The sequence below is a fragment of the Poecilia formosa genome, unplaced genomic scaffold (genome assembly GCF_000485575.1).
Source record: "Poecilia formosa unplaced genomic scaffold, Poecilia_formosa-5.1.2 Scaffold336, whole genome shotgun sequence".
Classification (NCBI taxonomy): Eukaryota; Metazoa; Chordata; class Actinopteri; order Cyprinodontiformes; family Poeciliidae; genus Poecilia; species Poecilia formosa.
Genome location: NW_006800275.1, coordinates 608,155 through 634,271, shown reverse-complemented (window position 1 = coordinate 634,271; position 26,117 = coordinate 608,155). Strand labels below are relative to the sequence as shown.

The window sequence follows — 26,117 nt, the reverse complement described above, 5'->3', positions numbered from 1 at the left end:
ACCGCACTGCCATTCCTCCCAGGATGGAGTGCAGCGCGAGCATTCATAATCGAGTTAGGGAGGACATGAGTGGGTTTGCTCATCAAGTTCGCCATTTTTATTTGCCATCCTACCCGTCCCCTGCTGCTTTATTTGACACGAGCCGCTGCCTGTGCACTCCCATATACACAAACTCCTTCAAATTACAGCCTGAAGCCTTGCCGAAGTTTCTCAGGTCATCATGTCAAAGCTGTTGCCGAGATCGGTTGGTTGGACAGCGGGGAGATTGTGAAAGAAGATGGAAAGGGAAAAACAAGGGAAGGATATCTAACAGGTGCATGACTGCTGTTCTTGGGGAGCTTGTGTTGTCTGTGCTCTCTGTGGCAGTAATGGTGTCTTTTTGCCCTGCTCTTTGGAGCTGCTGGGACAGCACGGGAGGAGGGCGAGTGGAGGATGTCGGCGCTCAAAGCTCGACAGTTAGAGAACAGGAAGCAGAGCGGAGGCTGTAAAGTAATGCAGGTGGCTGTGTGCACATCTAGGTGGCTGAATTCAGGTGTGGAAATAACACAGAGCCAGGTGCATGGGAGCGAGAGTGGGGAAAGGGACTGAGATTAAAAGAAAGTGTAGATGCCTGCCTCTCCACCTGGCCATAAAGCAACTACCCCCTCCTTCCGCCGAGGCCTTTGTTTCACGGCTAATGGTCCAGGTTAATTGCACAGGTGACTGTCTGTGGGGGAACAGATGGGCTCAAATGTGTTCAAAAACAATCTGCAGCAAGAAGAAGGAGAAGAAGAAAAAAACAACTCTTATTCCTCTCCTCTCCGTCGCTCCCTTTCTTCCTCATCCTCTCCACTGGAGTCGTAAAGCTGGAGTGGGGTGAGGTTAAGATCTCACTGTGTTACTCTCTCACACTGTCTTTAATTTATCAAGCGCAAGGCCAGTAAGCTTTCATTAGATCTCATTACAGAGCAAATTAGACTCCAGAATTTGCTTGTGGAAAGTAGTGTGTAATCTGCTCATATGTTGGGTTTTGATTTGGATTAGGAGGAAAACGCAACGACTTCATTCGCTAGGAGGAAACTGCAGCTGTCTCAAAAAGCGTTTTTACGGTTACCATTTATAGCCTGTAAATGTCTATTGGCATTCTTCACTTTACAACCATCAACTTCATTGTACTTTATTTGGATTTTAATGCACCAATATGCTTTGACCTAAACCAGAGGTCTGCAACCTGTGGCTCCAGAGTAGCAAGACGCTCTGTGGAGCTTCCACAATGGCTCTTTATAACATGGGTAAAAAATAATAAACCAACTAATATTTATACATATAAATATCATAGCAAACAGAGGTTTTAGCAGTATTGTTCAGGGAATAATTGCATTAGATTTCCACAACAGAATGTCACTAAAAGTACCAGCAACATGATTGTAATTAATTTCTTGTCATTAGGTTGAAATCTGCGTCTTTAATATATTTTCTTCCACTCAAAAAAATTATTCATCCTCTTTTTGTGAAAGTTTTTATGCTTTTCTGTATCTTAAAACCCCAAAAAATGTAAATAAAATAGTGTTTTTTCAAGAATAACAGCACATGTCTTGCAGTAGATGTTCATCAAAATTATTATTTTAAGTTATTTTGCTCTCTGGATTGTAAAGGTTGCAGATTCCTGACTTAAACTGTTTTAGCTGTGGCTTTATGTTTCGGGAAGTTGAGCCTCAACCTTGTTATTCTTGCTCCTTCCAGCTTCCTGCCAACTCCCCATTATTGCTCAAGGAAGGCATTCCCACAGCATGATGCTGCCACTTCCATGTTGCATTGGTTTTCTTCATTCTGCATGTTGGCCTAAAATAAAATCTTAAATCTCATCCGACCGTTGCATCTTCACTTGCATGGCTTGAGGGAAAACTGCAGAGAATGTGTTTTGTCTTTATTTTAAAAATGTAACAATCTTGTGACTAAATGTGCTAAATTAGAGGAGTTCTTCCTTGGCCATGATGATCCTGTTTATGCACTAAACTCCTAGATCTGGAAAGAATAACTGGTAAATTAGTAAAAGGTTTTCTGTACACAGCATGTTTTGTATGATTTTTACTGATAAAACAAATTGCAGGAGCACCATTTGTCTTGATCTTTTGCACTACTTTGTGTTCCGGCACAAAAAGTTTGTTCTAAAGCAACAAAATTCAAGTGGTTTTAATGCTTTTGGACTAAATCCTTGAAAGTTTTCACTAATGTAATTGGCCTAAGCTGCAGGATGAGAGTTTGCTGTTGTTTTAGAAAGCTGCAGCTTTTTTTTATGAGAGTTTCTTTCTTTCCTTTGTGAACCACGACAGCTGAATGTGAACCATCAGAAATTGAGCTCTCATTTATCGATCAAATGTTTTTCCTCAGCAAAACAAAGCAGGATGTGCCGGACAGCAAATTGAAGTTATGAACAGGTTTTGTTGACACTTAATCAAAGGAACGGTTTCTGGTGTTTAAGAGTGGGCAGCATTCCCAGAGTTTATTTATGTTTTTAAGTATTTTTAGAGCTGCAGTTTTTGCATTTCATTTTCTAACATGGAAGTTTTGTAGAGGGGATTTTTTTAATGACAATTTTGAATGATTGGCTATATTTTAAATAGACAATCTATCATGGTAAAAGAAAAAAGCTTGAATTGTGCTTTGTATTTTATTGGTACTTTATGTAAAAAAAAAAAAAAAAGCAAACACAAAAATATACTCAACTTCTTTTATTCTGATCCCATGAAAAGTGTTCAATCCATCATCTGCTTAACAGAATAGAGTGTGGATTAAGTTCAAACCTACTAAAACATCGCCGTTCACCTGACCTCACAGGACAGACTTGGACAGTTATAAGGAGATAAGTAACCAAGGAGGAGCTGCAGAGTTCCACAGCTCAGGTGGGAGAATCTATTGAAATGACAACTATTAGTTTTGGACTCAACAAATGGAGCCTTTATGAGAAAGCCTTTGGTGAGGAAGCTATAAAAGTGCTTTTTTATTTCATAAAACATGCAGGGGATGTCGGCAAACATGGGGAAAAAAGCCACTCTGATCAGATGAGTTCAAAATCATTATCACTTCCAGTCACCCCAAACAAACAGTCTCCACTCTGAAACATGGTGATTGCAACCAAAGTCCCAACCTGAATTGTTGTTTGTTGGCAAGATTAGGAAAAATTGCTGTGCACAGATGCTCTCCATTCAGTTTGAGCTATTTTGCCAAGAAAAACAGGCAACATTTCAGTGTCTTGATCTGCATAGGGTGGCAGAGACGTTCCCCAAAGACTGGCAGCTCTAATTGTAGCACAGCGTGATTCTACCAAGTATTGACTCAGAATATGTATGCACGTATCGCATAGATCCCAGTGATTGCATCGTGACAAAAAGTGGAAAAGGTTCAAATATTGCGAGGTGTTATACGTTCTCATCTCCCCCTCCGTTAGGTATCTATCTACTCAGTGTGAAAATGTCAGCCGAGAAATCCCCTCTGTAACATTTAGTTTATAAAGTGGATCCAGCACTCTTTCAATATATAACATGGGCTGGTATTACTTTTAATACATGGCAGGTCTAACTCCAGCTCTAGGTATGTGTGTCTGTGGATCGCACGCTGCAGAGTATGTTTTAGAAATAATTAAATGTCACAGAGCTGGGGCCTTCAAGTATGCAGGAAGATGTTTTACGACCTTGTGCCTTGTCTTGCCTCGCTATTCCCTCCCAATAACCCATTCCAGCAAACGCTCTTTCCTCCCCGTTCTGCCCTGCGTGTGCCAACCTCCCCCTGCATTCTTCCTCCTGCCTCATTTTCTTCTTTACAGTTTTCCTCCCTGACGGTGACACTTAAAGCGCTTGTGCTTATTCTTTTCATATCCCTTCCTTTCCCCTCCTTTGCTGCTGTCGAGGTTTGACTTAGTGCTCCGCTCCTGGGAATGGTGGTACATCACAGTTGCTTTCTTTTTTTTTCTGTTTTAGTTTACAGCTCGCTTTTTTTTTTTTTTACTTCAGAAAAACTAATCTGATGTGTGAAGTTTTTATGGCAATCCAGCTGAGAGCACATTGCTCTTGTTACAGCTCCTAATTAGAAAATGTGATGGTACTGCTTGTAAATATGCTGCGGTGAGCCAATCTCTCGGGCTCACAGTTGCTTTCGACGCAGGTTTTTGGTCAAGGTACCAGACATCCAGGTACGGGATGGGAAGGAAGTGAAAGGATCATCGGGGAAAGATACGGAACCGTTGAGGGCAGTAAAGCTTCCCAGAGTTTTATTTCTCCTATTGAAGGTTTAAGTGTTTAAGAAATTAACTATCTTCCACATTTCCACAAGCTTTATTAAGATCATTAAAGGACCTCAGGCCTGCTGGCGTCGGGTCCCCGCCGAGGTGTTTCATCACCGGAAGGGTTTGTCAATGTCCTGGGTCTTAGCCCATCTTAACCCATTTAGAAAGCAATTTCCTGTGAGCAGAGAGGGATCTCTCCTCTTGAGAAAGATCTCTAGGTATAAAAGGTTAGCTTTTCTGTAATTCCTCATCTCGCAATGTAGCACAGCCGATAATAAGAGGGAGACGACTGTTTGCCTTAGGTTTACCAGCTCAAAATAAGACGAGCGAATTGCTTGAACAAAGCAGAAATGTCCGCTGAAGTGGGCATGGTACAATAAGCAATTAGGAAAGCTTGAGTTGAGGATTACAACAGTAAGTGTACTCAAATAATACTGAGTTTTATTTCCATAAACACTGAGTAAATTCTGCCTTTATAGATTTCACGAATAATCTGTAAAGACACTACTGTGTCAGAGTGTGCTCTTACCTTCTGGAAGCTCGTTTGTGAGTTTCTTGAGTTTAAGCTTTGGACAACTTGGGGGAATAGTTAATTGAGATCAGACATGTAACCAGGGAGTGAGCTTCCAATTTTAGTCATTTTGGCTCTTCTTGTCGGCAGACTTTCTCCCCCCTGAACCTCAGTCTAGCAGGGCTCCACAGTCCCGGCCATTACGAATGATGAATTGTGCTGAAGTTAAGCTGGAAGTAGGACAAATTGATCAAAGTGTCAGGTGCCCCCTGTGATGTTCGGGTCTACGTGAAGAAGGAGCTGTCAAGAAGTTTCTTGTAGCACAGTTGTTGCAGATGAATGTTTACCTGGCTTTAACAGGTTCCGCCTTCTGTCAAACATGCAATCTGTCGTTGCTAGCCTACATATGGACGACCTGCTGAAGATCTTGGGAGCTGATATAGTTCTAGAAGTGCAAACTGTTCGCCGTATTGTTCCTCAAGTCCACAGGAGACGAACCCCGTGCTCTCCTGTTTTTTTTTTTTTTTTTTTTTTAAACCAACGAGCTAGCTATCTGAGGTGTAGTGCTGCAATTTGAGATAAGCACTACTTTACTCGGCTCTGGTTTTGTTCAGATAAAGCTGGTCTAATTAAGCTTGATTTAATCGGGATTGCTTTTAAGCACAGCACACAGCTTCTTTGATTTCAAAGTAGCCCTTGGGAGGGACTTGAGGAAGAAAGGGAGGAAATGAGATAGAGAGTAAAATTAGTGAGGGCATCTTAAGAGTTGCTTTTTTAAAATTTGCATAAGACATGTTTCTATTCTTAGTTGTACTGTCTTTTCCTACTTGTGTGAGTGATTGCAGGTTGGGTGGTTTGTAGCTGGAGAAAGAAGCAACATCTGCAGACGCTACTTTCAACAGTAATAGAAAAATGTGTCATTTCATTAAAGCCACCAGCTACCATTTATAAAATCATATTAGATACAGTTTGTCGCCCTTAGATCAAGTCATTCTATTTGTTTTGCTATTTTGTTGGAAATTTGCATTTATTTAAGATTAAATCAAATCCTTCTGAACTTCCACATGCACATTTATGATGACATCACAAAATGTGCACATATTTTTAATTAAATTCCTCTTTTAAGGAGCTGTACAGCTGCTGTAAAACATTTTACCCATATGTGAGTCTAAGGATAATTTGTAAATAAGCATATGCAATTGGTTATTATCACAAATTTAAATAAAAAAATAAATAAAATGATACATATTTATTAAAAACAGAGCAATATATTTTATGCTTATATTTCTGTTAATTCTGATGATTTGGAGTTACACCTGCTGAAAACCTAATGAAAAGCCACATTTTGGATTGTTCCTTCAGTAAGGAGACAGAGGACTGACCTGTTGCTCAGTGGTCCACAGTCTTTATTTGGGATGAAAATTTTGTTTTTTATTTGGAAATCAGTGTCCCAATTGGTGCTTATTTCACTTTCCTGCAGGGCTGTGGAAATGCCCAGAGTGTCAAAAGTATCAGCACCTGCTTTTATGATCAAAGTGCTTGATTGGCCAACAAACAAAACTGTTCTGTTTAAAAAAAAAAATCCTTTATTGGTGTTATGTAATCGGCTCATTTTCTGACTAATTGAATTTTTGTTTTCATTGCTGTGTCTTGCAGTGGAAGTGCATACTTTACCTAGTTGTGTTTTTATTGCCAATATATATAGTGTAAAAAAAAGATGCACCACTGGGAAATACCTATATTTTAATTGACTACTATTGGCTGACTCTTGTATCACTGAGCACACACACAAATGAAAAAAGTTGATTACTCCTGTAAAAGTGCTGAGTCCGAATGTAGAATTTTTCTCCACAAAATTTTCCCTCCAGCAATAAACGGGTTGCAAGAAACGACGGTAAAACCCTGCAGGAAGAGCCAGTTTACTCATACATGCAAAAGAATTGATTGCCAAGTCTCCAGGTCCACAATAACTCACCCTAATGATCCTAGTTTTAAAATAATGTCTATTCTAGACCAGAATGATGAAAAGGTTGCCCCTCTAACTCATTAGTATGTGGGCACAAAGACAGATGACCCAGATATGAAGCCTAAGCTTATTTTTGAACTGCTGAGTGGAGCTTCATGCGCGCAGTATGGCCACATCTCATCCTGCCGTTGGCCTTGCAGCTCTTTAAATGCTCCAATGCTGACTGCCTTCACTTCTCTGGTTGCATGGATTCACAGGGCAGATGAAATGGTGGGCAGGGGGAGTGTTTTTCGGAGCCCAGTCCCAGTGTCATTGACTGAACAATGATAGAAAGCCTCGGTATTGAGCGGCTCCACACTAAATCTTTGTAAAGAGCACTTAGCTCCCCCTGCGTTAGCCACAGAAAGAATATCTGTCAATGACCATCACTGGATGCTTTCATCCTGAGGCTCCTCTCTGCTAAACTCTAACCTAAGCTAAGTGTGTTTTACTCCACCACAACTGTTTACTAAAAAAGAAAAGAAAAGAAAAAAAAAGACAAACCAAAGTCAGTGACAGGCCTGTCCATCAAGACTCAAGAGTAGCCGCTCTGAAAATAGTTGCTGTGTCTTGCAAAATTATTTACAGTCCTTGAAATGTTCACATTCTGTCTAGGTTTAGACTGTAATGGGTGTTTTATGATAGATTCCATATATTACAGAAGAAAAATGATACATGGTTTAAAGCAGTGTTGTAGTACTCGAGATCGGTCTTGGTCTCAAGACCATTTTTTGATGGTCTCGGTCTTGACCCCAACTGGACCCCATCTGGTCTCGGTCTCAAGCGATGAGGACTCGGTATTTTATTTCAAGATCAGTCGAGACCGCAACTGTGAAAATATCACTAAACGTACAGCATACTGTCCAGTTTATTTGTTAACATATTTGTTGTCACTGGATCCAAAACGCACCAATTAAAATCCAAGCAATAACCGTGTTTCTATTACTCCTCCCTCCCCGGAGAGAGGTGTTGACTGACTTGTCGCATATATGGGACAACGCTGTGTCCAAAAGTCCGCAATATAGTGATGTGGCATTCAGGAACAGTCCAATTCTTCTGAACGGCTCTTTACTTAGAAAATAGGACTGGAGTGTCACTGAGAGCCGTTCTTTGTTCTTGTAAAGCTCTGCGTACACTGCAGTAGCTATCATTATTTTATGTAATTATGTACATTGATATTTTTTAATTAACAAATAAATAAAACACAAGAATGAAAGAGCACACAGAGCATGCACATTGCTCTATGATTGTTTTCGTTCAAAGCGGCAGCTGTAATGTGTGCCATGGTGTCAGACTACATGGCTTCATGTAGCAGGAGAGAGGGTGAAAACAGTCACCGTGAATGCCTTGTGCTTGGATACTTCTTGCTTGTTGCTCCTTGGTCAGTGTTCATAGTGGAGCATTATTTACCATCAGGGCATTGCCTCAATTGCTGTGTTTAATGGTGCAGATAGTGATGGTTTCTGACATGAGCAATATGGGCAAACATTCAAGGCATTATCTTTTTAGGGATGGCACGAGACCACCGCGGATTGTAGCACAAAGATGGAAGCAAAGCAGAACAAAGTTTGTCCTCCTTTTAATATTGGTAAAATTTGTTAAATATTTAATATCTAAGTGTTTTTATGGGAATATGGATCTTTGAGATCAATTTGAGAAGCAATTTTGATCATATTTCACCATTTTATCGTGTACTGTAGCGCAGGGTGCTGGTCTTGGTCTTGACTCGGTCTCGACTTCCCTCGGTCTTGGTCTCGACTTGGTCTCGGACCCTAAGTCTTGGTCTTGTCTCGGTCTCGATACGCTCTGGTCTTGGTCTTGTCTTGGTCTCGGGTTAGGTGGTCTTGACCACAACACTGGTTTAAAGATAAAAATCTGAAAAGTGTAGTGTGTATTTCCACATTTTGTTGTAGCTCTAGCTGCAGCAAAATGTTCTTCTCCACTCAAACTCGGTCAGATTAGATGAGGGAATCTGAGAACACCAGTTTGTAAATCTTAGAAAAACAGAGTAAAGTCTAAACTATTCTAACACAGTAATATGCTTTGATTTGAAACGTTTAAGTTCACAGCTCAAAAATAAAATAAATGCAGTGTTTTAATGAGACAACAAAAGCTGTTGATTTTTGTTTAAAAATATATCTTTAAAAAGAAAGGCATACAATTTTACTGTTTGGTTGATTTGCAATTGTGCTGGTCTAGAAACTTTTATTCCATTCTCAACGACATTATTGCTATATGGGTCATTCTTGCTCTATATAACTATCTTAATGAATCAGTGGGTCAAATTCTGCTTTTCCATATGTCATTGGATGCGTCTGGTTCTATTTACTATGAAATTGAAATTAAAGCAAAATCATGGTTTATAAAGTCAGTTCTTTTCATTTTCCTGCTCATCTGTGCTACTTCCACTCTTTTCATCTAACTACCCTGACCTGCAGCATGCGTATAGGAACAGCAGCCTTTCACAATCTTTGATTGGTTTAGACCTCAATAATGCTTATGTTGTTGAACTATAAGGAGGTTTTTAGTGTCTGAGACTTTTTTTCCTCAAATGTTTGGTTGCACAGATGTCTGTTCTTTATAGTGTCACTATTAGGTCAAAATTAGGTCACATTTTACCCCCAAGTTGGTTGACCACTAGAGGCCCGTTTTGCCAAGCTAAACATTTTTGTTTGTAACAAGTATTCCTCCAGAATTTGCCATGTAATTGGCTCCATCCATTTTTGACCAGCTCTCCTGCTAAGGATCCCCGCAGAATGATGCTGCCACCACCATGTTTTTATAATGATCTATAATGTATTCAGGCTGTTAGTTCTCTGAGACAAATAGTTTGTTACTTTTAGGCCAAAAAGTTAAATCTGAGTCATATAAACAAGTCATACAAGTGTATTTGTGATTATCTGCATGTGTAAAGACTCCATTATGTTTTTCACTACAAACATGTTTTTTTGTCTCTTGTTCTGTTCTCTTGCAGAAGGGGATGAAACTGGCGTGATGGACAGTCTGATGGAAGCCCTGCAGTCTGGAGCAGCTTTCCGTGATCGGCGAAAACGAACACCACGAAATGGTAGGAAAGTAGATCCTCTGTGGGATCTCCTCTTGTCTGCCAGTCTCAGTTTCCTGTCCAGCTCAACGTTATACTTGCAAAGTGATTGGCTTTTGACTTTACACATCTATGCAAATATTGGACCATCTCAAATTCTTCGCCTGCTTCAAGGGTGTTTTTAACCACATGAGTACAAAGTCCATAAACAATGCTTCATAAAGAATCAGTGTCCTAGGGAATGACAGAAGAAACATATGATCCTCCTCTTCATAAATCTCCCAGAAACACGACCAAAGCCAGTTTGGTTTAATCCGGTGTTATTCCTCTCTGCCTCGACGAATGGGCCGTGCTCAGGGGAGTCCTACCTTTCAACAGCATGAGGGTCAAATGAAATGCAAGTCGAGATTTCTGCAGCTGAGCCACAGGTGCTGCCATCTCCATACCGCCAATAATGACAGAAGGTATTGGAAGGGAATATAAACACCAATGGGGGCGATGAGATGGAGAGGAGGATTTGGGTTTTAAATTTTTAGGTTGAGCCTCAGATGGCAAATATTTCATTTAAAAACACCATAATGTTAAACTACTGTTTTAGTTATTTCGTAGAGCAGTTTATAAAATTTATATGTGGGCATGTAGCTTGCTCTCTCCAAAGAGAAGAGATTGACACATTTTTCAAATAATACCAGTCAAAATATTAATACCTAGAGACATTTTTTTGCTTTTGAACCTGAATATTATTACTTGACTTTTCTAGGCAGGTTGACTTATTGTAATTAAGTACTTTAACCTTATAGTTTTTAAAGAACAGACCCAAATATGTCCCTGTCCTAATTGTTCATCTCCATTGGTCTGTAAGATTATTCTTGCTTTTGGAGGGGGACAAAACATTCTGATTGACATTTTTTCTACTGTTTTTAGTCCTGTCCTGTGAACATTTACATTTAACAATTGCAAAGCATAAAAAAACAAAAGTAATGCAGTTCAAACTATGACACAGAGATGCTGTCTGGATGTTAAATTAATTTCCTTGATGGAGGAGAAACTGCCTAAGATATAATTATTATACAAGATAAGACTGGGATGAAGCGAGAATAGAGAGTAAGTAGCTGTTTTTATAGAAGTGTCTCCATCAAATATATGTGCATATTGTTCCTGATTATTGCTCTTCATCACACTATTAAATGAGCTACAAAAACTCAATTTTTGTCTAAAATAATATTAACTCCCCCTCCATGTGCATATCAGATATAATAGAACAGAAACCAATAGTTTTACATATAAAGTAACTTTTAGTGTATGTTGGGGTAAAATAGCATCAGATTTCTTTTTCAAAATAATAATTAAAAAAAAAAAAAGTTGTGGTGCTGGTGAGTATCAAATGTTTTACTTTTTATTGAGGCCAAAACCTGATACTTGAAATTAAACCAAAGACTAGATTAGATTTACTCTAATGTTTAATGTTATCTTAACAAATTGTCCTCTTATTGTTTTGTCTTATTCGTCTCTTTCTGTCAGACATTTATGTGGGGTATTTTTTTCTTCTTTTTTCTCTTTCTTTGGGACTTGTTCTACCTCAAATGTGTCACCTCTGATGGATTTTTCTCTCTTCCTTTTTCACCTTCCTTTTTCCTTTCCTTTTTTCTTTGACTGCCCACGTTGTTACAGGTGATCAAAGCCCTTCCAGTCCAGCCTCTCGGTGGCCGGGTGCTAACTATGGTAACAGAACTCTAGGTGTGTCTTTATTTCACTGCCTTTCTTAACCCAGACCCAGCACGATTGTTGGTCCTACACTGCACTGCTCCTGGCTGCGTAACTCACACGTCCTTCCTGTCAGAACATGTAATTTCAGCTGGTCTATGAAAAAGCAGAGTCCTGTGCTGAGTTGCTAACTTTTTTTTTTTTTTACTCGGAAATGACATTTTGGGGAGTGCGAGATGTGTTTTGCTTTTTTAAAGTTCAATTTATCAAAATGCGACATGAATAACACGAATTAACATATGAAATTAGACTCACTTAAGATAACTGTCCTCTTTTATCATTAAAAAGGCCCTAAATTTATAGATATTAAATATCCATCTAGACAAAGGGGAAAACTTTGTGTAACTTGATGTTTCGCCTCTATTATCTTAGCCTGGAAGCTCTTTTGCCTAATAGATTAAAAAACAGAGAATCACATTCAAGCTGGTGTTATGTGTATATTAGGTGAAGAGATTAGATCAAATATCAAGCCCAGAAAATTTTTATAACACATAAATAGCATTATGGCAGTCAGTGGAGGCAAACACTTTGATATCACTCTGATAAAACGAACTGTTTAACTAGTTGAAAGATTTGCAAACATTTTATTTTGAATGTATTTTAAGAAAAGTCTTAAAAGTAGTTTAATAACGACAGAAATTAGATAAATTTAACCTGTTAGATCAATTTAACACTCCATACTCTATTAAGACGGCTTGAGCACAATATTTACATTAATTTTCATGTTCAAAATTCAAAATTTCTTAAAACTTCAAGAGAGAAAAATGCAGCTGCAGTGAAACTCTCCTTCATACAACTCAGACGAGCTGAGGCTACTTATTTTGGCAAACATTTTGAAAGGTTGTCTGGAGCGCCTGGTTATTGATTTAACCCAATCTAGAGGCAAACATTTTCTTCTGTCAGAAAATGGGAAAAAGGTTTAAAAAAAAAAGAAAAAAAAAAGAAAGAAATCCTAAGAGAAAACATCTTATGGTCATAAACAACAGCTGCAATCACATCTGAGGTGTGGCTGTTGACTCCCTCTTTGACCTCTCTCAAGGTCAAACAGCTAAAGTTTTCCCCAACAACCACAGATAATGAGTCTTTCACTGGGTGCGACTCCCTCTTGGCTAACAGGTTTAGCTTGCTAGCATGGTTCAGCCTAGCATTAGCTCAGTCGCTAACCTCACTAAAGCTGGAAACAAACCTAAATCCTTGATCCAGCACAAATGTTTTTAGACACAACATTTATTGTAGTCCTCAACATAAACCAGGTTTATATATTCATTAAAAATGAAGCCCAAACAACATGAAACACCAGCTGTTCTTTGACAAACACTACAAACAACTGAGAATAAAGGCTGAATTAATCAATATCTTCAGTTAAATTCATATAGAAATGTTGAAGTAATGTTGTATATTTTGAGATTTTATGAATCCTTTTTCATAGTTAAAAGTGAATCCCAAAAATTACCATGAGCCTTAAAGCAGTCAAAGCACTCAGCACATTTTTCTGCATTGTGGATCAGCTCCAGTAGTCAGATGGTTTTACTGTCTGTCCTGTTGGGCTGCATGGTTACTGAATGATATGACTTCCTGTCTTGTAGCAGTTTTAGGACATTTTCTTTTCTGCTGTAGTGTTTAGATCACTTGAAATGTTTGTTTTTTATGTGTTTGAGTAGACTTGCCACGTATTTTTGTTGTAGATGTTATGCACCAGCACTCTAGATAGTTTGCTTTCTCAAGACTTGCAAACTTTTATGCTTTACTGGCTGTTCGATTGTCATATGTATGTTTTTACTGCTTTGACAACTGCATGACAAGATGTGCGTTGCAGGAGCGTGATGTTGAAGAAACTGAAACAAATGAGACTGATAAGTTTATGGCAACTTTTAAATGATGTTAATCAGATTAAGAGATTATGTTAATTGGAACGCTTTTACAGATGCATTTAATGAGCAACAAGTGGACTTTGATAAGACAACACCTTGTGCTGTAAAAAGTCTTTAAAACATGTGAAGTATTGGCACTCTGGTGGGGCGGCGGGATTCTTTCTTCGAGAAATAACAACTCTAAGAGCTAGACTGGAGTCATAAAACGTATTCCTCAGCTGTCTACATTGGAAATACTGAGTGAAAAGTGTTGTGGTTGCTCATAAATCCCCAGACAAAACCTGTTACATCCTATGTTCCACAACCAATTCAGGCTGTCAGAGGCTATGGCTGTTGTATGAGGCATGCCCTGGCTTTAAATGACGACATCTTTGGCAGATTAAATGACTCCTACAGAGGGAACATCCTCAAACTCAAGAGTTTCACCGTGAGAAGGAGTCATAAAACTGACGCAAAGGGAAAGTTGGGCTTGGGCTAGGTTAATTATTTTTTAGTTAGCTCGGACGTTTCTACAAAATTAAATAGAAAATTTGGTGCCATTTTCAATTTTGTGCTTCCTGAGAAAAGATGGCATCCAGAGTTAGTTATGTTTAAGATATATTATATATGAAAAAGGAGCAGACATGTTCCTTTCTATCAACAACTTTATTTTAATTTCCTAAAAGACTAAAAGCATCAAGCCAATTCAGAAGGGAAAGTTTTTGCAGGTTCTGTGGAAAGGCTTAATGTCTGAATCATGACACTCAGAACAAGTGTTTCTTAATATCCTATATTAAAAAAATCTAAAGTAAATACCGTCCAGGATGACCACTTTAGTTGATGGCAAACTCTGCTAATCCACCTCTTTTGGTTTTGCTGCTCCTCTTTAAATCCTTGTCTGTTCTTATGATTAATAAAACCGGGCAGAGAGATTGCAGAGTTACGAATTTGACCTTTGCCAATGACGATTGACAGAACAGATGTTAACTTCCCTCTTTCTCTCTCTGCTCTTTGGTACTGTGCATTCATCTTCCCATTAACTTTAACCAGTTTATAAAACTCTAGTTTTCCAATCTAAATGCCAGAAAAGTAACTACTGTATTTGTCCAAGAGATAAGTTTTCATGGAGTTTAAACATGCATCAATAACTACCGCCATCTTTATTGCTCTAATTTTAAGCTTATTTAATCATTGAATTTTTTCCCCCAGAATTTTCCCTTCCCTTTTGAAATCGGGGTCTCTTTAAAAATGTTTAATGATTTGAAGCTGAACCATCTGATTTATAGGACTCAAAAGGTCCAGGTTTTATTTATGCTCTCCAAAATGACATTCTTCCATATTTTAAAATTATTCCACGTTTGTTCATTCATTGTGTGTGTTGTAACTCTGCCTTAGAAATTTGAGTGTTTCTAATTTGTGATAAAGCTGCACGATGCAGCAAACAGAACTATTGGAAGAAACTTATTCCCAGATAATTAGTTTCTCGAATGAGCTTTGCAAAAGAATCTGGCTTGTAAATATGCCTCATTATACTTTGTTCAGATGTTTAAATTAAACCTGTTCTTCTAACCTTATCAACTGGAACCTGTTTCCTCATGGGAAATTGTATAATTAGCATAGTTTGTGCTAAGGAGTTTTTTCATATATATATTTTTCAAGATTGATGTTTAAGTTAGGTAACTTTGATTTAAAAGTACTATAGTTAGGTTAGTTCATAGCTGGTTTTTTTATTTAAATCATAAGTCCTTAATGCAATTTACTGTGCTTTGCAGAAACCTGGGAAATGTCCGACAGCTTGAATTAGTGACTACTGTGCCCTGAAAATCTTTAAATGTGACTAATATATCTATATATATGACAGATGTGTAGCACCTCTGCTCTGGCTATATGAGCTATACAGGAAGTCAAGCCTACCCTGTCTTTGCTTCAGAGTCGAAGCAGACATTTTATCTAAACCTCTGCATTCCTTTGACCCATTTCCCAGTTTTTTTCTTTGAGACAACAAACAAGATTTGGTGGTTTTATTTCCTGTTGGGGACTGCATCAGATTCTTCCCAGGAAACTTTGTTTCCTCCTCGTGAACAACAATTTTAAAGCCACCCGCATGTACTAAGCATCTGAAGATCACTGTTTACTGATATCGGGCTGCATGAACGCTCTTCTCTGAAGTGATGAGAGGAGAAAATCCTTCTGGCATCTGCCTTTTCTAAAGGTACAATAAGTAAGTTATTTTTCATTACGAGAAGGGGTGCAGATATATTTCCACATATTTTAAACTTTAGAGGGCAGATTTTTAAGTGTGGTGACACTCATTCATGATTGATGGTTACATGACGAAACATGTCACTTAAAGTTGCTTTTGATGGGTTGGTCTTGACTGAAATCTAAGGAAAGATACTCCAGCTTTTGTGTTGGTTGCCATTTATACACTTTCATTTCGCATTTTTGTGTTTCCTCCCTGATCTGCTGGGATTGACAGCATTTTTATGTCATGTTTTCTACTAGTAAAAAGAAGACTCTCGTAGCAGTTTTAACAGTGTGCCAAATCTATTCAATCCCGCCTGTCATGTCTGTTGTAATCTCATTCTTTAAAGCTTGATTAACCTCCTGTCATCTTTAAACGAGCAGCGTGTACCAGAGAGAGCCTGTAAGAGACGCAACAAGAGTCTTCACGAACGTCAAAAAAGGAGCTAATTTAAAGCCAGCATGCCATTCTCCTTCATCCTTTAGGCCATACTGCACTTCACCAGTCTACCTCGAGTGTCAGGCTGAGCACAATCCCAGGCCCCGCCAGTCACAATTACACCCAATTCCAAAAGCATTTCCCATTTCCTTGTCTCCACTTTGTGTAAGATGGAAAATCTAACCCCAAGGGCCCCAGTCATGTGTTATGCAATTACACCAGCCATTCCTAATTCAACACACAGAACTTGGGTAGATTGATGGAAACCAGCAAAGCTGTGTTTCTGCAGTGGGTTCATTCTCATTCCAATGTGATTATTTGTAGATTATCTCTTTGTTTTTATAACAATTTGACATTTAAATACTCATTTATTTATTTACAGACTCATGAAATGAGATTTTTTTTAACGTATAGAAGAAAAAGTTTCATATTTTAGCAGCATGAATTTCAGTGAAGTCCACAAACTTTACTTTTCACCTGGGTTTTAGTTTGGCTGTGGACTCCAGGTGTAGGCATTTCTCTAAATTAAACTTTCTGATGGAAGCTTATAATATGGCTCTAAGGCATAATCTGGGTTTTCTACAACCCTGATCCCTGGCTGAGAAAGTCTCATCAGATATTTGCTTTGCTCTCCTCCATCTTAGTAGACTTTGGGGTGAGGAGGATGAAGGTGACGGCGTCTCCTTAACTCTTCAGACCATGGGCTGCAGTGAAACTGCTACACAGTTCACTTAAATTAGTTGGGAAATGGGTACATAATATTATGACAGTGAGTTTGGGGGACATCTATAAATCTGAACCACATACCTGTTTGGTCTTTTGTTAATACTTTCTAATGATTTCATCTTGAATACTGGTAAATACTGCCTGCAGTGCCCTCAAAAAGTATTCATACTTACTGAACTTTGTCAAGATGCAACCACAAACCTCAATATATTTTATTTTGATTTAATGTGATAAACTAAGTCAAAGTGTTGCTTTATTATGAAAGAGGGAGACAAGAATGTGTAGTTTATAAATCTGAAATTCATATTTCCTCATCATTTTCCCCCATTCTTTGCCAAATACCTCAACCTCTTCCAAGTTGCCTTCCACCAATTCATAATTGGATTTATGCCTGGATTTTGACTAGCCCATTATAATAGATGAATATGCTTAGATCTACATGGCTAAAGTCATAGTCTGACCATGTCTGTTCTAGTTTCAGATCTTTTGGAGCCTCTGCTAGGTTTTTTCACATGTAATTTAGGTGTGTTCCTTGCTCTTTGTGAATCTGCCTATTCACTAACAAGCCTCTGAGGATGTTGAATTTATACTCTGATTAAATTACACAGTGGTGTAATTTAATTGATTTGTTCACTTCCAACAGCAATTGGGTGTTCTAAATTTTATTTAGGGGTATTAGAATCCAAGGGGCTAAAACAGGGGCTGTTTTTATTTTTATCTGTAAAAAATAAACCGTACAAACAGGATTTCGGTTTTTTTTTTTTGTTTTTTTTTTTTTTAAAGTGAGTGAGATACCTCAATATTTTATCTCCTATTCCCTTTCTTGTGAGACAGTTACCTGGGAATCTGGCAGGAGATTGGTGGGTAGAGAGCAGGCGCCTCTCATACATCCTGGCTCATTGATTTTCGGTCAGGGATGAAAGCCACAGACTCACTAGGTCTTTCATACTGGGGGTGGGGGGCATCCCAAAAGACACATCAATCAGATTTCAAAGAGAGCCAAGCCAATCTTATTTATTTACTGTCTTTTCATTGTCATTACAATCCCAAAGCAGGGTCCCACTTCCCTTCCCTTTCTGCACCAGTTACCAGTGTTATCCTGCTTCACCTTCACAAGCCAGTCCATCAAAAGTTCCCAAAGCCGAAGAGAGCCCATTAGGGGACCCCCGAACTTTATGAATGTTTTTTTTTTTTGTTTGTTTTGTTTTGTTTTGTACAATACCTGATCTGTATGGTAATTGTGGAAACATTTGCAAATACTGGGGCAAATGTATTTAAATGTATCCCGTAATATAATAAAAACTCATGTTATACGTATTAACAATCTGGCATCAAATTTCCTAATATAGTCATCGCTCCAGGCACAACACACTGAAACAGCTCGTGTTTTCTTGGCAGAGATGCTCTTCGCTTCTCCTTGCATTAGATTAAACTAACACAATGCCATAAAATAAGAGGATACCACATCGAATCAGCAGTGAAAACTCCTGTTGGCCTACAGCCTTTCTTCGTGCTTCTGGAAAAGATAACAAAGCAGCAGGACGTTGACTTTTGCAAGAGGAAGATCTTAAAGAGTGAGTGCTGCCTTGTCAGTTTCAGGGAGAAGTTCACCATAAAGGGCTAATAAACAGTCATGATGTTAATGACTATAGCAGGCTGCTTTAGGACATATCTGACATTACACAAATGATAATGCTCGTCAAGTTCAAGTTTTTTTTTCTTGCCTAATTGCTTGAAAAAACAACAGTTAATTCAAGACAAATGCCTCAAGTTTATTGTAGAGAATTTGTCTTTTAAGATATGCTTCTGGAGATAAGGAATATGCCAGTGTTTTCCCCATGCCAGCTGAATTGTGTTGTCTTTAACACCTATTCTCATTATGTCTCTCTGCTATCAGCATCACCTTGATCTGATGAACCACGCTACGTTCGGCTTGGCAGCTATTTAGTCATCTTCCTCTTGATCACAAGAAAAATCAGGCATTTTGTCTCTTAAATTAAATACCAGGAAGCGATAGTGATCGTAATTCCCTCAGCAATTAATTTGCTCACACATATGTTGTACCTATCGTTTTATCTTACCGTGTTGTCTGTCAGCCTCCCTGGCAGTTGTTCTCATACACACACTCCAGCTGATGTCACATATCAGATATACTGCTGCTGCAGGGTGTCTCCGAGTCGAAGGCTTTGCCTCCTCAACTTTTGGCCTCTGCTGCTGGGTGTTGATAGATGTTATTCATTGGGGCTGCCCTCGCGGCGCTCCTACAGGAAGAGGAGCTAACGTGATTTGGGGCAAAGAGACCCGTAGGGTTTCATGCTACAGCTCAGATGGCTTAGCAGATGCGAGATATCAATAGGGTAGATGAGAAAACCGTTCTGTAGAGACGTGTTGCTGGAAATCTATCACCTGTTTCTTACAGATAAGGATATTTATCAACAACCAAAGAGAAAGGCAGATGAGAGAGTTTGAATACAGTCCAGTTTATTCATATGGTGCAAGTATGTAATAAATGTCATGTCTAGCCAAAGACACTTTAGGCCTGATTACAAATATACAGAAATCACATTTATTCTATGATGTCACATTGATTTCAAAAACCCTAATTAAGTAATCACAATATAGGGTATATATTAATTGATAGAGCACATAGCACCAGGTAAGGTCCATGAAAGCATCACAGTGAGCAGTAAAACACGCCTTTTTCACTCATCTGTTCGCTCTTACAGGAGAACTGCGCTTGCTTTCTGCATTTGGTTGGTGTAGTTTTTATCTGGGGCGATAACATATTCCAGTCGCCAGATTTTCAACTAAAATCTAGTGACAATCAGCTTGGGACTTTGCCTAATAGTAGAAGAATGTGAGGTGGAAGAGGACAAAGAAGAATAAGAAGACAATAAAAAGGAGAGTTTGTTGATTTTTTTTTTCTAAATTATTTATTTTTGTCTTTGTTTTTCCTTATCTTCTTATTCTTCTTTGTTCTCCTCTACATCCTCTTCTTCTACATCCAGGGCCTGTACAGGCTGTCACCAGATCCCAGCAAAAAAAAAAAATCAGTCAATCGGATCAATCAGAAAAGTTAGCACCACCATCTGACAAACACGCCCACTAAATGCAGAGAGGGAAAACTGTCACTGTGCTGCATTCATGAGCCCTCTCATGAACTGAAATGCCCACAATCTGAGCTATGCATTTACTCAGTTAACAAAAGTGCTGTTGTGATTGCTTAATAAACTCCTATGGATTGTTGGCAGGAATGTGACTCCATACTGGCCATTAAAATCTAACCATGAAGACTGATTACATTCAAAGACACAAAGCCCAACCCGATCCTACGTACAGTTAATGACATTTTAATTCACATTATTGTACCAATTGATCAGAAGTTATCAATTGAGGTTGCAGCAATCCCTCCACCTGAGCAAGCCTGATGGGAGAGAGGAGATGAACACTTGGCTTCATAAAACATTCAGCTCAAGGTTCCTTACATATATTTGAGCTATATTTTCTCACTCTGTTGGTGCAGAGCTGCACTGGTGTAAAAAGTGGTTAGCGCCCGCCTGGCGGACCAATACTGAACATCCCACCTCCAAGCAAATCTGTTTACTACCTCATCCTATTCACTAACTTTACCGCATTAGCACTGAGTTGTGAGTTCGTATTACTCGCTCTCCAAACAATATTGGCTTTCAAGTATGTGGGCAGTTAAGAGAGGTCACCCCAAGTGTAAATTGTCAATACTGGATCCATTTTAGAGGGCAAATGCGCTTTGGAGGGACCCATAATGGAGGGTTTTATCTTATTTTTACCCAGGGCACATTCCCACAATAAGATTGATGCCACTCATTGTTTGATGAATTCCTAATAGACCTATAAACTTGCAGAGCTTAAAGACAAAGGAATGCCTGCGAAAGCCAAATATAGGCGAGGCGATAGGACCGTCCCACCGGCTGAAAAATTACCCTCATATAATTTCAATGGAATCTCGCCCGAACTATCATGCTTAGCGCTGAAGGATGGGCAACTTGTGTCGGTTGAATTAAACCTTATTTATCGCTCATTAGGCATAGAGCGGAGCCAACTGATGATCAGAGGGAAAATAATGTGCAGTGGAATAGGATGCCACCCTGCATGGTTATGCATTCCTCCAACAATAAGACATGGTGCCAGAATCAAATCCCTTTTTCTCTCCTGTCACATTTCTCCCCTCCCTTAACATGATGTGACTATTATTAAAATATAAGTTATAATGTCTGGGCTGATGTTTGCATTTGAAGTGCCAGCTATAATCTTACAATCTGTCAGACGGAAAGTAACAGAATTAATTTTTTCACTTCTTTTCTTGGCAGCCTTGATGTGATGATTTGTAATATTGAGGCATAAAAGGACTATGTACCTGGCAGTGACTGATAAAGGTAATTCCCTTAAATACAAAGACAAGATATGCAGAAACATTATTTAATGTTCTATTCAGCTGGTAGTATTAGTCAAACAGATATTAGAGCAGAAGGAATCTCAGTAAATGTGACTCACTCGCTTTTAAATAGCTGGATACCGTGACACACAGCCTCCTTTTTTTAAAGCAGTCACAATAAATTAAACATATTTAACTGCAGGTTTATTAAATCCCCTGTACTTTCCAGAGTGCATGAACGTTAAGATTGCAAAGTTGAAGTGATTTTATGGTTTTACTGAGGCTCTCTGAACCTTAACCATTACAATAATATTCGACCAAAGTAAGAAATTAATAATTACTGTGGATAAAATTATCACTTGTGTCTGTTCTTTGCTCTGAGCTCTATAATTATGTCACTTTCTTTATTTGTGTTCAGCTTTTAGCAGAATTAGGATAAGAGGTTTTTCAATCTTAAAATTGTTTATTGTAGCAATATTTACAGTGTTAGCTATTGGCCCTTTTAGTGAATATGTGTAAAAAAAAAAAAAAAACTTAAAATAAATTGCATATTAAAAGTAGCAGACCTCTCAATGAAAAAAAAGAAGAAATTCAGTATTTTTTGCCCATTTATACAACAGGGAAAATACTTTTTGCAACACTCCTGGATCAGAGTTGTTGGTGCCCCATCTGTCAACACTTTTACCCCTCTTACTAACAGGACAGCACTTAGTCGTTCAAAACATTTCATAAGGTTGGAGCTTACAGAGAAAGAGAACTTTAACTATTCTTCTTTCTCTCTTATAAACTCACCGCTGAGTTCTTTCTGCCTGATTTAGGCCCTGTCCACGAGAGAGTTTTGTCTAAAACTAGTCATTAGTTTCTGAAACATCTGCGTCGACACAGGATTGTTCCCAGAAATGTTTTCATCCACATGGAAACAACCCAAAACACCATTTTTACTGCCCCACACCTGTAAGTGGTGCTAAACATGGAGTGTGGAACATACGTGTAATGCCTCTGCGCCAGTTTAGTGATAAACACAACAAGAAAACAAGATTGGTGAACAACAAAGGCTGAGTGGAGTCTTTTGTAGAACTATTTGCATCAGCTTCAATATGAACGAACGTGTAATCTGACATTGTTAATATCTATGACACATTTGGGGTTAGAGGTCAGATGACACATTTGGGGTTAGAGGTCAGGTTAGAGGTTAAGCAAGTATTTCAAACGCTTTTGATGTCCACATGAAGACACAAGGACAACATTTTCACTCTGGAACCAATTTATTATTTATTTATTTATTATTAATGGAGTCTAGCAACCCAATTTCACTCAATATGTCAATTTTAAATGTAAAGTTGAATTTGTCTATGTTTCCAAAAAAAACAAAAAACAAAAAAAAAAAAAACATTTAGGTTCCCCAAAGTATTTCATTTCCATGAGCCGAGGCAGAAAAATGTAGGTATGAGTCCAAAACGCCATTGATGGATGTTGGTTTGGTGTCTGGTGAACCTCAGTTATACTGATTTGACCCATTTATGAGTTATTTTAAAATTGATGTCAAATTCCACCAACTTTTATAATTAAAATAGTAATAGTTAAAAGTTGCTAGAAACTGTCCAACTTGAAAAAAAGTGAGGCATGAATTAGAAATTACTTTATATTTATTTGAAAGGAAGATTAAGCTGCTGCCATAAAAGATTAAGCAATTTCACAAGTGGCGAGAAAGACATCTCAATCTTTATGCTCATGTATGAGGTAGATACTTAAAAATGTTGTTGACATTTAAAAAATCAGCCCAGAATCTTAGCATTATGTGCACATTTTCACTTCCCTAACATTTCAATGGGTGTGTGAGTATTCCTGTTATCAATTTGCTTTATCGGCCCACAAAAAAAAAAAAAGATAAAAAAAAGATCAAAAGAAATATGATTGAAGCAGGGGCAGTACTTGAAACTGTGACTTAAAGTAAATCTGCTCTCTTTGTATGTGGAAAATATAGACATGAGAGCGGGAGTGGAAAATAGAAAGACATCAGTAAAATGGAGTGTGTATATAGTGTTCTCATGGAGAGATGTATAAGTAGTGATACCAGTAAAGAAAGCAAAAGAGAACATCAGGGTTAAATAAAGTACAATGTTCTAAAAAAAAAAAAAAGAAACACTGATGTACCTTTATTGTTGCACAAAAACAAATACGTTCCCATACCGAGTATGCAATCAGCAAGAATGCTCCCTACACTCAGGCAGGCCTGCCTCCAGTCAAGCATGATTTCGCTTGACATGCTTCCATCACTAATGCTGACTGATGCCCATTTGCTAGGCTCCTCATATTTATTTATTTATCTGTTTATTTGTGTCAACTTTATTTATTGATGTGCCTCAAGGATGCTGTGAGATGGCAAATATCCATTTGTCCATGTAGAGCAGTTAGGGAAGAGAAAGGCTGCACACGTGAGTGAACAAAAGACAGGAAGGACGGAGTTTGGCTTTTTATTTAGATCCCAGCAGCTGAAATCGCTATTGCTGTTCAAGTAATGGAAAATTTTCCATACCTATTGAGTTACTTTGTGCTAATCCCAGCGGTTTAGCTCCTTCTCCCTATTTTTCACTCTTTAGGCTTCTATTTGGTTAGCGTTTGATGGAGGAATTTGAGTTGGTTCAAATTACCTTTCTCAAAGCTTTAGCAGCACTCCCAGCCCTATTAGGTTCATGCAGCACATTGCCTCTGTCCTTGTCCTGCAGTTCAGTTGGACATCTTCTCTTTTAAAGCGCTGTTCACAATACCTGCTATTTTCAATCATTTGATTGTTTTGGATCGTGGCCTTATGTTTTGTCATAGCTGCATGCTGGTAGAAAATGCCCTCTCAGTTGTGATTCTGATGATGCAATTATAGCGCAATGAGTGCATAATGACTATAATTGTTTATTTACATAGTGACATATTTGTTGTTGTTATCTGTAGAGTGAATAGCAGTAATAATTACCAACTCATGAGCTGTTTGAGATCATTGCTGTTGCAAGGTGTCGTCTCTGCACAGAGGTGCTTCTGAAATACAAAGATGGTCAAAATTTAATATATTTAGTAAAATAATTTTTATATAAAATCTCAAAGATGTGTTACCATAATCAAACAGATTTACTTAGAAATCATTCTTATCATCCAGGAAAAAAATATTTGGCATTATTCTTTTGAGGCTCAAGCAGAGTTTTGAACCCCAGTCACCAAGTCTGGGCCTACATTTAATGGAGACTCCATTGGAGAACTTTTGAAAACTGTTCTCCATCTACTGCTTGAACATAGCTGAATCAACTTATGATTCATTACAAGGCTTCTGCAGAACTTTGATGTGTAGGGGAAGTGTTTGACCATTTGAATCAGCTGTTTTGGAAGGGAGACAAATTTGAGGCCTTGAGAACTAAAGCTGAAAACCTGCGTCAATTATTCAACAAAAAAATAAATAAAATGGGCAAAACTTTTTATTTCTAGATCTGCAAAGCTGGTTAAAGTTTATCCCAAAAGACTTGGAGCTGTAACTGGTTCTACAATGTGTCGACTCAAGGGATATGAATAAAAAAAAACTTTACTTTTTTTTTTTTTTTTGGAAAAAAAGCTCAAAAACTTGTGTGTATGCTACTTTGTGTTAGTTATTCTCATACAATCCTATCAAAATACAAAGGTTTTTGTAGTTTTGGGTTGCAAATGTTCCTGGAAGGCACTGTTGGGGGAGAGAGAGAGAGAAAAATCCAGTTGTTTTTTGGTCTCTGTACCAACACACATCTCCTTCTACTGTGTCTTAAAAATCCTAAAATATTTTACCACACACCTCAAGTGGTGCGAGAAGGAATGCGTAACCACGCAGCACCTCCACAACACTCAGCTGGAGCGGATTGACATCAGCCACTTTGAGTTTATCTGGATTCATACAAAACAGTTATTGTTGTGCTCAGAAGCACCAGGGGAGGCGCAGAGGGGGTAGAGGGTGTGGTGGGGGTAAACAAGAAGGGAACACAGCACAGTATTTAGTATTCATGAATTCCATAAATTACAATGTTAGGCCCCCCAAAGAGATGACTAATATGTGAACCTTAAAAATAGACAGTTTGCCACAGTATGGGCTTCCCACTTCCAGTGGATTAGGACTGAGTAAACATTTACAGAAATAGTATGATTTATTATTTGGATTTTAAGAAAGCGGTTTGGATAAAGTAAGTACTCCTCCTTAGAGTAAGATTTCTCTGTGTCTTGATGCGAACAAAATAACCCAATAAAGCTTAAAAGTAAACATTACATGAACAAACTGTTTTTTTTTTTGGGTTTTTTTGTGTCTTTTTCAGATAAGTCTGAATATTGCGTCTCATATTCCATGGTGAACTTGTGAATATTTTTCTCTGTCAGATGGACTCTGAAATGATTGGAAACGGTATTTCTGAATGGATGAAGAACAGAAAAAGCTTCACTAGGATCACACCTACAGCCTTTCTAGTTAGTGACCATTTTAACAGTTACATACATTAGAACAAATGATTAAAGTGAACATTGCATTCAGCCTTTCTTATTCTATCACACTGTTTCTGTAGCTTAGCTTGCCTTTGGTTAGGTAACCTTTTTGTAATTTCTCAAGAACCGTTTGTTGTTCATCTGAGCTCGTTTTTATCATATGTAGGTATTCCTGCATGAAACTGTTTCTTTAAATCAGGGTGTAAAAAACAGAGAAATGAGTTGGCACCCTTATTAAAGAGGTGTAAAAAATTCCCTTTCCTTGCTGCACCCTAATTCCACATTGGAAATGTAAAGAAATCCATCCATTTGTCTACATTCAGTCAGGTGGGGGGAGAAATAATTGTTCCCAGCAGCAGCTTTACTGGATGATGAGAGTAA

General features: G+C 38.3%; 1 protein-coding gene across 1 annotated transcript in view; it reads left to right on the top strand.

The window, feature by feature from the left end:
- The window catches only part of LOC103152940 (protein diaphanous homolog 2), a 100,692-nt gene that overhangs the window by 19,313 nt on the left and 55,262 nt on the right, over positions 1–26,117 (top strand). The window contains exons 3-4 of the mRNA XM_016661568.1: positions 9,752–9,844; positions 11,492–11,557. Of these exons, the coding sequence (XP_016517054.1) occupies positions 9,752–9,844; positions 11,492–11,557 (159 nt within the window). The remainder of the gene's footprint in view (positions 1–9,751; positions 9,845–11,491; positions 11,558–26,117) is intronic.